The following is a 16357-nucleotide window of genomic DNA, read 5'->3' as shown; positions in this document are numbered from 1 at the left end:
ATGTCTCTCTATATTACCTTTGGAGTCCTTTTTGGTCTTAAAGACCCATTTACACCCTACGAGTTTTACTCCCTTAGGTAACTCAATAAGATCTCACACTTGATTCTTAGCCATAGAGTATAACTCTTCTTTCATAGCTTCTATCCAGTATGAAGATTGTTTGCTTTTCACAACTTTCATAAAGGTCAACGGGCCATTATCTATATCTATGAAATCACTAGGCTCCTCAAGGTACACCAAATAATCATGATGTATGGCAGATCTCCTAATTCTTATGGATCTCCAAATAGGGCGTTCTTCAGGCTCAGATTGAACCTGATCATCCTGTCTGTGCTTTTCTGCATTGTCCACAATAAGTTTACTTTAGATTTGTGCATCAACAACCGGGTGATCAACCACATCATCATTAGGGATAATAATGTGGTATCTTTCAGTGTTTTCTTTAACAGATGGTAAGACTAGATCATATATTTTCTCAAAACCAAGGTTTTGAAGTGCACTTAATCCAACTGAACCATCTTCAAGAAATTTTGCCTTATCCATTTCAGCAATCTGTGGTGAATGAGATGGGCAAAAAACTTGTATCTTTTTTATCTCTCTGGATAACCAATGAAATATCTATTGGTTATTCTTGGATCAAAGGCCTTAATGTAGGGGTTATACAACTTAGCCTCTGTAGGACATCCACATATGTGCATATAAGACAATGATGGTTTCTTACCTGTCCACAACTCGTAGGGAGTTTTAGGCACATATTTTGTAGGAACCTTATTTAAAATATGCACAACAGTTGTTAAGGCTTAATCCCACAACTTTATGGGAAGTGTTGAATAATTCAACAGAGCCTTGATCATTTCTTTAAGCGTACGATTTCTCCTTTCAGTAACATCATTCTGATAGGCACTATCAGGCATGGTATATTGAGGCACAATGTCTTCCTCTTGGAGAAATCACGCTAATGGTCCTTCCCTTTACCCCATCTCAGTAAACCTACCATAATATTCGTCACCTTTATCGGACCTGACTATTTTAATAACTTTATCGGTTTGTTTCACTACTTCTTTCTTAAATTCTTTAAACATCTGAAAAATATCAGTTTTTTCAAAGATCAAGTAGAGATACATATACAATGGATAGTCATCAATAAAGGTGATAAAATATTTTTTGCCTGTGTAACAAGGGGTAAATGGTCCACATACATTCGTATGAACTATCTCTAATATCTCACTACCACGTTTGACATCTTCTTTATATGTGTTTGTATGCTTAGCCTTTATGCAATCAACACACGGGTCATTGTCGGTAAAATCTAGAGATTTCAAGATTTCTTCATTTAAGAGTCTCTTTATTCTCTTTTTAGAGATATGACCCAACCTTCGATGTCAAAACATATAGGATTTATCATTAATCATGTTACGTTTATTCCCAACCAATGCATATTCAGAAGTCAAAGACTCTTGGGATTGGATCTTTATGTTCAATTTATACAAACCATCATAAAACTGATACAGAACCAATTTCAATAAAATTTCTGTAAATGAACAACTTGGAATTTTTAAACTTAAAACAATATAAAAATTTATCCAATTTTGAAATTGAAATTAAGTTTCTACTATATGATGGAATATAAAAGACATCATGAAGATCTAAATCTATGCCTATATCTAAAGTAATCCTGCAGGTCACAACACCCTTCACATGCGAACACATCTTGTTTCCCGAATAGATGTTTTTCTCTTGCATTGTTGGTTCCCTTCTGTTCATGAACGACTGTAGACAGTTGAAAATATGAACATTATCATTAGAGTCAATCCACCAGCTATTTTCAGGAATTTGTAATAAATTATATTCATGAAAAACAAATGACAAATTACCTTTCTTTTCCAACCACTTCTTATACTTTATGCAATTTGCCTTCCTGTGTCCCTTCTTCTTGCAAAAGAAGCACTTTATGAGAGCAGAGTCGAATTGTTTGCTCTAAGATATCTTATCTTTTGCTGACTCTTTCTTAGCATTTTTCTTGAATGCATTCTTCTTTGGTCCTACCTTGGAGCCATGAGAAGACATATGTGCACTTTGCACCTTCTCTCCTTTCAATCTTTCTTCCTCTTCAATACACTTGGACATAAGTTCATTGAATGTACATTCATCATTATGTGTGTTGTAAGAGATTTTGAAAAGTTCATACTTCAAAGGTAAGGACGCCAGAATCAAATGCACTAGGAATGAGGCAGAAATGGTCAGCTTCATGTCATTCAGCTGAGACGCTATGTTTCTCATCTCCAAAATGTGCTGATGAATGTGTCTCCCTCCAATATATTTCATAGATATGAGCTTTGACATCAGAGTACTAGCTTTGGCCTTGTTTGAACTCACGAATTGTGCTTCAATAGCACTCAAGTATTCTTTCACTGTCCTGCATTGCGGGATGACACTTCAAATATTCTTAGCTACCTTAGATTGCACAAGTAACAAGCTAAGTCTATTCGAGCGCTCTCACTTCTCAAAAGCACTCTTTTTTTTAACAGTGTTTTGATCTGTTAGGGCAGTGGGTTCATTTATTCTTAGGGCCAGATATAAATCCATATACCCTAATGTAAAGAAAATAGTCTATTTCCAATCACTAAAGTTCGATCCATCTAGAAAAAGAATACAACTAGAGCCATCTAGAATCACTGGACTAGAGACTACACGACAAAAGACATGTATCAAAAAAGGCATTCGTACGAGACAAAACTTAATGAAAAAAACAAATGAATAAAGGCCCTTAATATGCTTATTTTCAGGCGAGTATAAGGGGTCATTGAAGCCTTACTTTGGTAAGATCTCCAACACGCGAAACCACTTTGCCTATCGACTATATTTGATAAAACTAAGGTTCTTGTGAAGTTAGACCATCAATATAAAGTACATTTGGATACACGTGTGTGATGTATCTCGACACATTTACCTTATTTTACCCTACTTAAATTTCAAACATGATAAAACTATATTCGGGTTGTTTGTCGTTTCATGAATCTAAATACAATGTTTATATTGGCTAAAGTTGTACGATAGTATTATTTTTTTTTTTACAACATACGTGTATTCAGTCACTTTGGTAACGTGAATACACTAAATCATCTAACTATCCTTAATGTCAATATTGAATATTCATAAAATAATAAAATAACACTTTAAACATGTTGTAACTTAATGCTTATGCCCATAGATCGAAGAAAAAAATCAATATCCATATCAAAAAATTGATAAATCGATGAAATTAAAGCTTGAACCGGTCACCAATTTATTGAATCAGTTCTCAATTCATATGAACAATCTATAAAACCTCTGAACCAATGACATAGTCACTTGAACCAGTCTTAAAATGCAAAGAACCAATCAAAATGACCCCCAAACCGGTCTTAAAACCGAATGAACCAGTCAAAAGACCCCCGAATCAGTCTCAAAACTGAATGAACCGATCAAAAGACCCTCGAACTAGTCCCAAAACTGAATGAACCAGTCAAAAGACCCCCGAACCGGTCCTAAAACAGAATGAACCGGTCAAAAGACCCCTGAACCGGTCCTAAAACTGGATGAACCGGTCAAAACAAGCTATGAATTGGTTCAGAATACACCAAACCGGGTCTGTAACACTCTGAACTGGTCTCTGCTACAGTGAACCAGTCTCAATTGTCAGATAACAGGTTTCAGAGAGACCCGGATCGGTTTAGAAATAGGTCAAACCGACTGAACCGGTTTGAACCCTGTTACACATCATTCAGATCCGGTTCTGTCAGACTGACGGATCTAGAATCGTATAATCTGGTTTTAACCAGATCCTGGATCTGCCATTGAAAGAACCAGGTCCAGCTTACCTAGATCAGATCCAAAGAGTTCTTTTCGGATTCAGGATCTGAGACCCGAAGATCTGTATCTGGATTCGACCTGGATCAATATCATGGGTCGGTATAGGTCAGAAGACCCAGGTCTGAACCGTAACCCGATCCAAAAGAACTTGATGGATCGGGTGTAGTTCCAGAGATCTAAAATGGATCTTACAGACTAGATCTAAATCCAAAATCATAACGGGTCAGGGTCATATGGATTTTGGATCCATTACCCGAGAACTGAATCTGATCCAAAGAGGCTTTTATGAATCAGATCAGATAATATGGATCAGATCCACTTATGGATCGGATCTGGACCCAAATCCCTGCAGGTCATGGATCTTTACAAAATCGGGTCCCCACCCAAATCCCAGATCCGATCCAGATTACCTAATGACTCGGTTCAGTTGGGGAGGGTCCCGATCCAAACTTGGACCCGATTCAATTTCTTATGGGTCAATGCAAACGGGGCAAGGGCCGTGTCCAGACCCGACCCGAGAGTATAAATACTCTCTTTACGATTTAGGGTTTCGAAAAACCGCAAATCGTCTTCGCTTCCTCTCTCTCTCTCTCCCTTTCTCAGTGAGCGCCACCGTCTGTCAGGCGGTCCGACAAACAAATGGTCGCCAACGGCAACCTCCACCATCCATCTGCGGCCGGCGGTGGGGAGGCGCTACCTCCGGCAGCCCTGTACGCCACAAAAGGAGGCAATGTCGGCCATGGATAATGACAAACCCGACGACCGACCAGTAGCGCCCTGCAAGGGAGAAAGCACAGTGGATGAAGCCTCGTCCGGCGGAGAAGATCGATCAGACGAGCATAGGCGCAGCTGGAATCGTGGGCCCATAACCCATTGTAGGGTTCAGCTTGCGCACAAAAAATGGATAGCAGGAAGGCGTACTTGATGCCGCCATCGGTGAACCAAGATCGGTGGCTGGCGGTGGCGACCAGAGAAAGGGAAGCCACTGGTGGTGGCTGGAGCAGAGGAAGGCTTCTCCTCAGCCGTACTGCGACCCTCCACGAGTGTAGGCTACCAGATGCAGTCGGTGAGTAGGACCAGTTCCCTCGCGGAATGGGAAAAACCCTTGAATAGAGAGGTAAGCAAAGCAAAAAAAAAAAAACTTTATTGCGCCTTTCTTTGGTTTTCCCTGTATTTCCGTATCTCTCTCTTTTTATTGGGGTCGCCCATGATACCCCATTTATAGGAACAGAGTGGGAACAGTTTGTGCAACTGTTTCCCCCTGATTCTGTGCGGGTTTAACGGGAGGAACATCTTCCGTGGGAGAGGGTTATCCACATCGTGGGTAACCACCACCAACGTGGTGGTTTATCCCAACAATTCCCCCTTGTGCAAGCTGATGTGCATGGCAGAGTCAGCGTGACCGATCATATACATGGTTTCTTCGAGTAATAAAAAAAAAAAGACACCATTGAGTCACTGGTTTAAATGAGTAAAGATTAAAGATTTAGTGGGAGGCAAGATTTGGTAAATATTTTTGAGCCTAAGCCTGAGTTTTGATCTGATTATATTAGATCCGACCATGCATACATCTGAACCAGATCCAAACCATTTAGATCCCCATTTTTTCTATATTTACACGGAAAAACCGCCTCTAGGAACAGAGACCTAGCCGTGCTAGCTTTGCCCGTTGTACTGATGCAAACCGGTTTTACGATTCACGAAGATCTACATTACTCTCTACGATTCATGCTATCAACTACGAAAGAGGGTAGGGAATATGGTTCAGAGAAAAAAAGATAGGAAGAGAGAGGGGAAAGATAAATCTAGTTCAAAATAAGTAATTAATAAAGATAATTACAAAAGCCCTCAAAATAATGTATCTATACTTTAAAAAAAAAAAAACTAGTCCTACAATGGTTCTTGGATAGATTCAAAAATCTAAACACAATCCAAAATAAATAAATCTAAATTAGATCTAAATGGATTATAAAGCTAGTAGTCTTCTAGCTTTTTTTTGATCGACTTGGATCGAGCTCTACCTTTGCGTCATTCTCCCAGCGTTGGAAAGAGTTTGACTGCGATGAACAATGGGCATTTGACTAAGAGCATTCAAGCATAAAGTTGTAAATATCATCGTCGTGAATTTCAATAACATCCTTCGTCTGCACCATCACTTATGTCATTTAACTCTTCTTCCTCCATAAAATGGACACGCTTGTTAAAAGTAGGTTACTCAGAAGCGACATGCCCAATGCCATCACACTTCAAGCAGCATTGTCCATTTTCGACTGCTCGTGCTCGAGCCCGAGTGTTGAATGCAAGACATGATCCCTCAACTCGCGGTGCTTGCTTCTGATCTACCTGTCCTGAGGCTTTCTCATTATAGAAACTCGCTCCTGAGGTTGAAGGAGTTTTTGTATATCGAGAGGAGAAATCTAATGTGCCACGTCTAGCCTCAATACATTCTTTTTGAATTTGCTCCACATTAAGAGTCTACTTATATGCTTGATTTATATTAAGAGTCTACTTATTTGCCCCTGTTGAACTCCATGTTGTGGGGGTTGCGGGTCTCGACGATGAAGTGGGCCTTGGGTTCTTGTCGGTTCAAAATCTAGGTTTGGGTCATGATGGGGTGGTTTGGGTATGAGATTCAACCTAGAATGAGGCTATATTGGGTTGGATTGGAGTCATATTAGGTTTGGGTTGATTTAATTTTGGGTTTGGTTATGATCTGGTTGGATCATGGCCGGGTCAGGATTCACATGCATCATTGGACCCAGATATGGTGGGATTGGATTATGGATCAGGTTTGGGTTCTTGTAGGTCCATTGTTGTAGCCAGCTAGGGAAGGCTGACGGTGGCTCGTCGGTCATCCTCCAACCAGCAGTCAGGCCGCCAGTCGGCCATTGACCCACCTGACCAAGACATAGAGGGTGATTGACTCTCCCTCCTTTAGGCTCCCACGGAGGTACCCTGTCGAACCATCCAATTGTCCAGGGCACTTTTCGCCAACCTAGGTCAGGCAACAAAGGGTCGTCGGGCTTGGGTTGTCCGACGATAGTGGCGTGCTAGGTAAGCAGCAACCCATAAGAGAGTAACCCTAACCTAGATTAGGGTTTCCACAGCTTATTGTCGTCTCATTGACAAAATGGCTTCCCCCCCATTTGCTTTTCGAGTTGAGTGACATCACGAGCAATCGGTTGGGTGTTGGTAGGGAATAGACTTGAGAAAAAAAAAAGGAAAGAAAGAGAGAAAAGAGAAAATAAGTTCAGAATAATTAATCAATCAAGGTAATTACAAAAGCTTTTAAAATAACATATTTATATTTGAAAAGAAAACCTTAGTCCTACGACAGATCTAAACATCCAAACACAATTCAAAGTAAATAAATCTAAATTAGATCCAAATGAATCATAAAGCTAGTAGCTTCTTCTTGCCTTTTTTATTTCTTTTTGTATCAACCTGGATCCAACTCTACCCCTGCATCAAGTACTTCCGATCACTGTTCTAACAACACAAAACTCGGTGGGCTTACCGCTTGTCCCAGAGAGTCGCCATGCTTCGGCTTGCGCAAGGGGTGACTCCCCTGAAATTTGTGGCCTAGGCCCCCATCCCAGTGTGCCAAACCCTTTGGATCCCCATTTGGGAACACGCTTTATGTTCACTTACAAGTCACACACTGGACACAAGTAAACTGCCTAAACGATGCTCATCTCAACCCACTAAAATTTCTACCCCATAGCTCCCCAAAATGGGAATATAGAAAAAGGCTAGAGTAGACCCTTAGCCCTCATCCAAACAAGGTAGGCCAACCGGCCTATTCTTGCCAGACCTGGAAAGCTTGGCCTAGGCCTTGGTCCACATCAACCATTTGGCTCAAAATAGTGTCTAACTATGACCAACCTCTGCAAGCACATGGGAAATGATACATGTCTAATGCCTCGAATTAAAAAACAAAACTTTGATGCATCACTTGCTCAGTATCAATCAGAAATATCTCATTGATCATGCACTTTTAAGCAATGTTGTCAGTATCGGTGCGTATCTGCCTGTATCGATACACATCGTATCGCTAGAAAATCGATACTATACTGACGAGCTATTTTTTAATAAATATATTTTTTTAATACTGTTTTTAATTATTTTAACATGTGTCACGTTCTGATTGATACCTAATATTTTTTAATGATTGTTTGGCCGATTCAGGATACAGTTGAGTATCGGTATCGGTCCGAGCACCTGAATTGTTGGCCAAACAATACAGGTCCGATTCCGATACTGACAACATTGCTTTCAAGTGAATCTGACTCAACAATGGGATTCCGATACTGACAACATTGTCCTGTGGGTAAGAAGGATTTCGAGGGAGGCCTGCCAATGTGCGGTCAGTGAGTTTTGGTCAGGAAGGGGGTTCAGTTCAATGTTGTCAGTTTGGCCAACGATTCAGGTGAATGGGCCGATACCGATTCTCAAGTGAATCATTCTGAATCGGCTAAAAAAAAATAATGAAAAAATATTTTGTGTCAATTAGAGTGTGACACATGTTAAAACCATTAAAAAATAATTTTAAGTATTTTTTTATATTTATTAAAAATAGCCGATTCAGGTTAGTATTGTATCGATTTTCTGGCGATACGTATCGTATCAGCCGATACAGGCAGATGTGCACCGGTACTGACAACATTGGTTCAGTCGTCCTGAAAGGGGGAAAAAAAGGGAGTCCGCATGACACCTAATGGTACTATTAAAAAGAGGGCTTTTTACAGTCAATTTGTTAGAAGGAAACACGTTTTTTGCTAAAATGAACGGCTAGGGACGTAAAGGGTTCGGGTGCAACCCGATACCTGAACCAAATCCAAGTCCATTAGGCAGGTTTGCTAGCCAATCTGGATAATAATCGGATCTGGGTTTGGTATTAAGTTTTACATTCAAACCCCAACCAAAATCCGACTAAAACCCGAATCCAACTAAAAACCTGAATGATTAAGTGTAAACCCCGGGTTTTAAGCTAGTCAGATCTGGGTTTGGTTTTTATCTTTTTTCCATCGACTTGGTAATGCCTAATCCGAACCGTTTACATCCCTATGACCCATATCGTTGATAGGGAAAGCACATCTTTTTTCCTTTTTTTTAAAGGCAGGCTGGGGTTAGGCAGACCCCCAACACTTATTATTCAACGTACCACTGGGGTTTGAACCTGCAACGTCCCACCACAAGGAGACTGCACTAACGGCTCCTACCAACCACCACATCTACACCAAGGAAACCAAAGGGTCCAAGAAAATGCATAATGAACTAAATAGGACCACACACATGAATGACCCAAGGGTGTAAACAGTTTGGATTGGGTTCAGATGTACCCAATATCAAATCTGACGAATCAGACTCGAACTCAAATTCGGATTCTGATGGAAAATTTCTAATACCAAATCCGAAAAAAATAGCATGCAATCAAATTCGGATATCTGTCAAAATTGGATATTCAACGGATTTGGTCATGAAATCCTCATGCCGAATCTAAATCTGAATACTAATCAGATTCAGTTTTCTTAACCGAATCCAACTAATCAGACTCGAAATTAGGTTGGATTTTGGATATATCCGATCTGTTGACATCCCCACAATTGGCCTGAGACTGGAGTTGATACTGGACCTAATTACCATACTCACCCCTGCTTTCTAGAAGTCATTATCTGACCAACATGTCTATGATATTCTAGCCCTAAACTTGTTGCCAAGAACACAAGCAAACTGCCTAAAATGTTCATCTCTAGTCACTAACTTTTATCCACAATCCTTAGCTAAAAGAGGCTGCAGCCAACCTCTCCTTCATCCAGACTAGGTCAGCCGACCCATATGGACAAGGACATATTTCACTTTTCCTGAAAGTTCATGAGACGCGTACAAACGATGTACTTGGGCATGTAATGGATAGGGGTGTCAACGGGTCGGACCGGGTAATTTGGATCTAGGTGGGTTTGAACTCGGATCTAACTTTGAGGTGCTGGTTCTGGGTCTGGACCCGAGTCTGATTGACTCTACCATAAGAAATGAGCCTTAACAAACAAACCACCCTAAACACATCTATGTGGTCAGATTGAGATGATAAAGCTTTACACGCTCTGGATCCAATCTTTAAGATAAGGGTCCTATCCACCAACATCCCAAAAGAACAAAGGAGGAAAGAGCACCAAAACCCTAGAAATGTTCACAAAACTGCAATCAATGGCACATTACGCGGTTTCCTCTGTGGGTGATATGTGGACCAAAAGGACTTGGTAATCACAAACTGGCATTTTGGACAGTTTACAAGTGAGCAAGTTCGTTATAGGGCCTTCAAATCAATGATATAAATATAGGGTGAACATTGACTTCTAATGAAGGTAAGGAACTAACGAGTAGAAATCACTCTTTTCTTAAAATTTTCTAATTTTTTGTAGATCAAATGTTACGGATGTGAGCTACATGGTTTGTTTAGTACGAAACTTATTTTGAATCATGTAAATATGAAAAATAATTATGTTTTTAAAGGGGTCCAAAAATCAACGACCCACAATGTGTCAAAATTTAATAACTCAAAAGATCACATTTTTACATCAGAAAAGTATGATCCAAAGCTTGATCCTTAGCAAACAAACCATGTTGAACACATCTATGTGGTTAGATTGAGTCGATACAACTTGCACCTATGATTTCTAGCTCATTAGTTCCTTACCTTCATTAGTAGCAAATATTTTCTCATCTCTCTCTCTCTCTCTCTCTCTCTCTCTCTCTATATATATATATATATATATATATATATATATAGCGTTTGTATGTATGTGTGTATACTTTAAAAATAAAACGGGGACTCTAGTAATGCACATTGATGTAGTTTTTATCAACAATTTGAAGAATCAATCTTGTTGCCCCATCTGTTTCAGTGGATATATATATATATATATATATATATATATATATATATATATATATATATATATATATATATATATATATATATATAGCGTTTGTATGTATGTGTGTATACTTTAAAAATAAAATGGGGACTCTAGTAATGCACATTGATGTAGTTTTTATCAACAATTTGAAGAATCAATCTTGTTGCCCCATCTGTTTCAGTGGATAAGACCCTAATCTTATTGGATTGGTCCTAGAGAGCTCTAATGAACAGATTGGGTAGGCTTCAAAGCCCAACATATCCTAACCAAGTTATGAAATTTGAAAGCTTGGGTCAATAAACATACATGCAAGCATTGTTCCAAAACAAAATATTGATATGTAGCTGATCAGGGAAGGCTAGTATTCTGCCTAGTCCAACAGATACTGAGATTTTTAAGATCCAGGAAGTCATGATTCGGGTTTGGACTTGGACCAAGAATGCTTAAGAGAAATTGTACTAGGATTTGGACCTGGATCTACCGCGGTCCAACCCACTCAGTGGTGAAACCTTGTTCTAGTGGTTTTAGGGTAGTGGCTTCCAACCCCAAAGCTATAAGCTGAATAAAACAGCCATAACTCACACTTGTAGGCATTTGCCAATGACAATTAAATTTCATTTGGATTCATCTATATATGTGTCAATAAATTAAGCTTGCCTTCTTGCAAGCCTCTTAAACATGTGTGGGGGGAAGAAATTAATTGTAAACGCATCCATAAACTATCCTTTGGTTCTTAACATAAGTACTGCCATACCCAACGTCATATTAGGCTAAGCATTTAAAAAATGACCATAATGGCCATCAGTTGTCGAAAAATGACATGAAATCTTATTAGGCTGCACCCACACTGGAAAATACAAGTGTTTTTTTTAATAAAGCAAAAAAAAAGTGCAAGAAATTGCTCTAGCCGATAAAAATGAAAAATATAGTGAGAAAGTGAATTTTTCATAATTTTTATATTTCTTGCAAAGTTATAAGTTAGTTTTTTTTTTCAATTGAATTTTTACTAGATATTTTGCTTAAAATTGCAATAAAGATGAAAAAAATCAATTTCTCACGACATTTTTGGTGTCGATAAATGCGGTTTTAAACTCTTGTCACTATGGCCACATCAACAGCAACCAATTTTGTCGCATCCGGTCGGCAAAGTTTCCTCGGAATGATTAGCGGCATAACGTGGATTCAAATGATTGGCACATGTTGGCATTTTGACACAAACTCGACATTTAGTGACATTTCCAAAAAAAGAAGCGAAATACATAATCCAGCCTCCAATTTTCTGGTAATTAAAGCTGAAACCAAGTTTTAGAACCATTTAATGAGATGCATTTTAACTAAAACACTCATAGTAAGTGATCTAGTTGTGCCCTACTTTCCTAACAATAACCAACACATTATTTTGTGTTGCACATTAATTTTCCATCTCGGTGTGTAACGGAGAAGCAGTTCTAGCCCAAGGGTATCATGGTCACACTCAAATTAGTGGGAACCTAAGTGCTCTTGCTGAAAAGTACACCACAAACGGTCATGATTGTAATATTCAATAATTGGAGGGCTGAAAAATCTTCCAATTTTTTTTTTTTACAAACCTAGGGTTTTTATGTACCTAGACATTATATGGAAAATCTGTATTTGACCAACATTTCAACCCTCTTTCCACCGACAAATCTTGCCTTCATATTAGGGTTCAAGGTGCCAATCCCCCAAATACACAAAAATGACAACTTTTCCCCCCTCCAACTTTTCAGAAAAAATGTGACAAGTGTCTCTAACGTTCTATCTCATTTCCCTTGTTTGAAAGGGGTACAATGTACAATTCAATCCACAATCCAAATATGGCAAACACATAATTTTTCCCACAACCGCTCCCTAGATTTCCTTCGTTCATATTCATATTCAAAAATTTCCAAAGGATCAAAACAACCGCAAAACATTTAACCATGGTTAGATGAGATAAGCAACAACGGACATGTAGATAATATTCAAATACCCTAGAGGGCAAAAAATTAAATACCATCTTTTTCAAATAGTCACACTAGCCCTGAAGAAAAACTTTAATTCCCCCCAACCCTAAATTTTACAGATTTTGCACTCTATTTTTGGGCCTCTTTCTCACACGTATTGCCCATAGCGCGGATGGCTAACATAATGCATGCTCACACATGCATGCACAAGCAAACACCATTTTAGAGCAGCTAAGGCACAAGCATGCACCCTCCAAACACTATAAAAACCTCAGAGGGGTGACCATCTGCAGCATTGAAGCTGCATTTTTACAGCCATGAAGAGAGAGGTAGAGGTGGTCATTGTAGGGGCCGGTCCTGCAGGCCTTGCTGTCTCTGCATGCCTGAGCCAATTCTCTATAACAAACCTCATACTAGAGAAGGAGGACTGCTCCATTTCTCTATGGAGAAAGCGTGCATATGATAGGCTGAACCTGCACCTTGGCAAGATGTTTTGTGAGCTACCCCACATGCCATACCCTGAATCTACACCCACTTTCCCTTCAAAGTCTGAGTTCATAGACTATGTTGATGGCTACATGGCTCGGTTCGGGCTCGAGCCTTCCTATGGCCGCTGGGTTCAGCGTGCTGCATTTGATAGAGCTTCCAGCACCTGGCTTGTTACGGCAAAGAACACTCAGACTGGTGAGCATGAGGAGTACCTTGCTAGGTTCCTCGTCATCGCCTCCGGCGAGAACAGTGAGGGTAACATGCCGGACATACCAGGCCTCGAAGGGTTCAAGGGTGATGTGCTGCACTCTAGCAAGTATAAGTCAGGACAAACTTACAAGAACCGGGAGGTTCTGGTGGTTGGGTGCGGCAATTCTGGCATGGAGATCGCACTTGATCTCTGCGAACACGGGGCGAGGACGTCGATCGTCGTAAAAAATCCGGTACCAGTCCGATCCACAAATGTTTCCCACCATTTCCATGGCCTCTCTCTCTCTCTAGATATCTTGCATGCATTCGTGCATGTTATTCCAAACAAGCTATTTGGTCAATTTCTCCATTGCAACCTTATGTTTGGTACACATGCAAGAGTTTTTCTTCATTATCATGACTGATCAACTTATGTTTAGCACTCATGGAAGAGTTTTCCTCATAATTATTATGTCTACTGTCTTTTTCATTTTATTTGACATTGATTTAAGCTATTTACTACAATTTTCTTCATTGCCGACGCTTGTTAAGTACACATGCAAGAGCTTTTCTTCATCATGACTATGGTTTTTTTCCGTACCATTGTGATACAAACCATTTTCTTTCATGGGTTTCTTGCATACAATTTTGACCCTGTTGTCAAACCTGTTATTGCTCATTATGGACTGCCTTTTCTGCACCTTTTTCTTCGGGTTCATTTCTCAACTATACCTACAGTTTTCTTTTTTTTTCAAACCGGTCCTCTTAATTTCCTCATATGTCCATTTTCACTTCCCCTCTATTAGAGTTTCTCTCTCTAGATTATTGTTTTCTTTTTCATTTCCCCAAATCTATTCACGAGTTTTTTTCTCTAAATTATTGTTTTAAATTTTCATAACAGCCTTCTGATTCTATATCAGATGCCATGGATTCTGATTCAACCCTTTTGCTTATTTTTGTTGCAGATTCATGTTCTCACAAGGGAGATTGTATACGTGGGAATGCAACTCCTCAACTATCTCCCAATCTCAGCCGTTGATCCCCTGGCTGTGGTGCTTGGCAAGCTCAAATTTGGGGACTTGGAGAAATATGGAATCACTGCTCCCAAGGAAGGGCCCTTCTTCCTCAAAGCCAAGATCGGACGGTCCCCAGTGCTCGATGTTGGCACGGTCAACAAGATCAAATCTGGAGAGATCAAGGTTTTCTCTAATTTTTTTTTTTGGAAGAATTTTGGTTTTTTTTCTCCACCGTCCGATTTGCATGGGAGCACAGTAGCGTGCAACAATGCCATGATGTTTCTAATCGAAAAGCCAAAAAAATCCTGGATCCCCCCCGGGTATTCAAGAAATACCAAATTTATATCCCTTGGGCCCATGGTTGGTTTGGTCCCTGGTTGGTTCCAGAACCAAGTCTGTCATTGTTTCAGTAGCTCCAGTCAAGCTAGGCTTTCTCGGACCGTGTCAATGTTGACTAGGTCTGAGCTTACAAATGATTCGGCTTGCCAGAATACTTACAAGACCCAGCTCACTGAGTATGGTCCATGTCAAGTGGGTCTAGTCAAGTCAGACTTGCATGGACCCATATAGTGGGCTGAATCAGCCAAGTTCAGGCTTTAGACTGGGATATTCTTCGAGTTGAAGACATGAAGTCAGCTCAGTCATGACTAGGCTGACTTGAACATGTCTATGGCTCAGCCTTGAGTCAGTAGCACGTCTTCATTGAGGACCCATGTATCTGACCCGGTTAAGGACAGGTACAGTTTGGTTTGGAACCTGGATCCAACGGGTCCATATGGGATCCAATCTCGGAGTTCTTGCAACTATACTAAGAATGGCTTTCAAATTTCTCACCAATTTGAATCGCTAACCTGGAAACGTTGAAGGATTGGACCATCTCGGTCCGACCTTGATTTTAGCACTATGGTAGGACATTTTGGATTGGGATCCATGCAGTTCCGATCCATTCAAGCCCTACTTGAACCAGAATATCTGAAATTCTTTCCTGTTTACAGGTATGCTCCGGGATCCAGCTTATAAGGGACAACAATGTTGAGCTTCAGGACGGCAATGTTTGCCGATTCGACGTGATCATTTTTGCAACTGGATACAAGAGCACTGTTAGTACATGGCTTGAGGTGCATCACAAACTCATACTTCTATTACAGTAATGATGGTTGACGCTTTGGATTGCAGCACAAAGGGTGACGCCCATATATAAGATTTAAACCTAAACTGCCTGTCCAACGGCTTAGGCCCCATCCCTTCTGGATGGGAGACTAATAAAGAATGATTTATTTTTTCTTGTGTAGGATGATGATGGCTTCTTTGACAAAGATGGTTTTCCTGCAACTGGCTTTCCTGACCATTGGAAGGGGAAGAATGGTCTCTATTGTTCTGGCTTCTCAAGGAGAGGGCTGTTTGGGATATCAGAGGATGCACTGAAGATTGCAGAGGACATAAGCTTGCTGTTTGATCGGGGAAAATGATTTGCAGATGAATGGTGTGGAACAATTCAACTACTACATAAGTGATGAGATCATAAATATTACAAATTTGCTCATTTATGTGTTTGTCTGTTACCAAGAAATAATGCAAGAATAAGCAGTTTGCAAGGAGTCATACTCGAGTGTCATGTATTTTGTTTTTGGGTTTTTTGGGCTTGGGATATGTGCATTATGTGTATGTTACCTTGTTAAGAGTATCACATCCATGCTGTGCCTGTAGCTATGCGACTGCAATTTTGGTCATGGCTCAACCCCTTTTCTCATATAAATAATAATAAATAGTTTCATCATCATCTCTCTCTCTCTTATTACTTTTTATAAAGGTCAATTGAAATGATAATTTTCATACATTGGGGAGATGTTCTCTGTCAAGCTAGACCAATATGAAACATTTTTTTGTGTGAACAACTGAACAAGGTCATACATCCACTATCAGTTCT

The 16357-nt window shown here is 39.9% G+C and overlaps 1 protein-coding gene across 1 annotated transcript; it reads left to right on the top strand.

Annotated features, from left to right (window-relative positions):
• The first annotated feature begins 13053 nt into the window (after positions 1-13053).
• Positions 13054-15899, top strand: LOC149847433 (putative indole-3-pyruvate monooxygenase YUCCA10). The gene is made up of 4 exons (XM_089994057.1): positions 13054-13668; positions 14380-14613; positions 15426-15548; positions 15723-15899. The coding sequence occupies exons 1-4, from the start codon at positions 13054-13056 to the stop codon at positions 15897-15899; spliced, it is 1149 nt and encodes a 382-aa protein (XP_089850183.1).
• The last annotated feature ends 458 nt before the right edge of the window (positions 15900-16357 follow it).

This window comes from Nuphar pumila, chromosome 2, assembly GCF_984573655.1.
Source record: "Nuphar pumila chromosome 2, dmNupPumi1.hap1.1, whole genome shotgun sequence".
In the NCBI taxonomy this organism is placed as follows: Eukaryota; Viridiplantae; Streptophyta; class Magnoliopsida; order Nymphaeales; family Nymphaeaceae; genus Nuphar; species Nuphar pumila.
Note: the sequence above shows the minus strand (reverse complement) of the source record. Positions and strands in the feature narration are given on the sequence as shown.

Excerpts from the sequence above, each read along its gene's own strand:
- LOC149847433 (XM_089994057.1), top strand. The coding sequence starts at position 13,054 with ATGAAGAGAGAGGTAGAGGTGGTCATTGTAGGGGCCGGTCCTGCAGGC. Across the intron at positions 13,669-14,379 it reads CGATCGTCGTAAAAAATCCG|ATTCATGTTCTCACAAGGGA; the intron begins GTACCAGTCCGA and ends TTTTTGTTGCAG. Across the intron at positions 15,549-15,722 it reads CTGTTAGTACATGGCTTGAG|GATGATGATGGCTTCTTTGA; the intron begins GTGCATCACAAA and ends TTTCTTGTGTAG.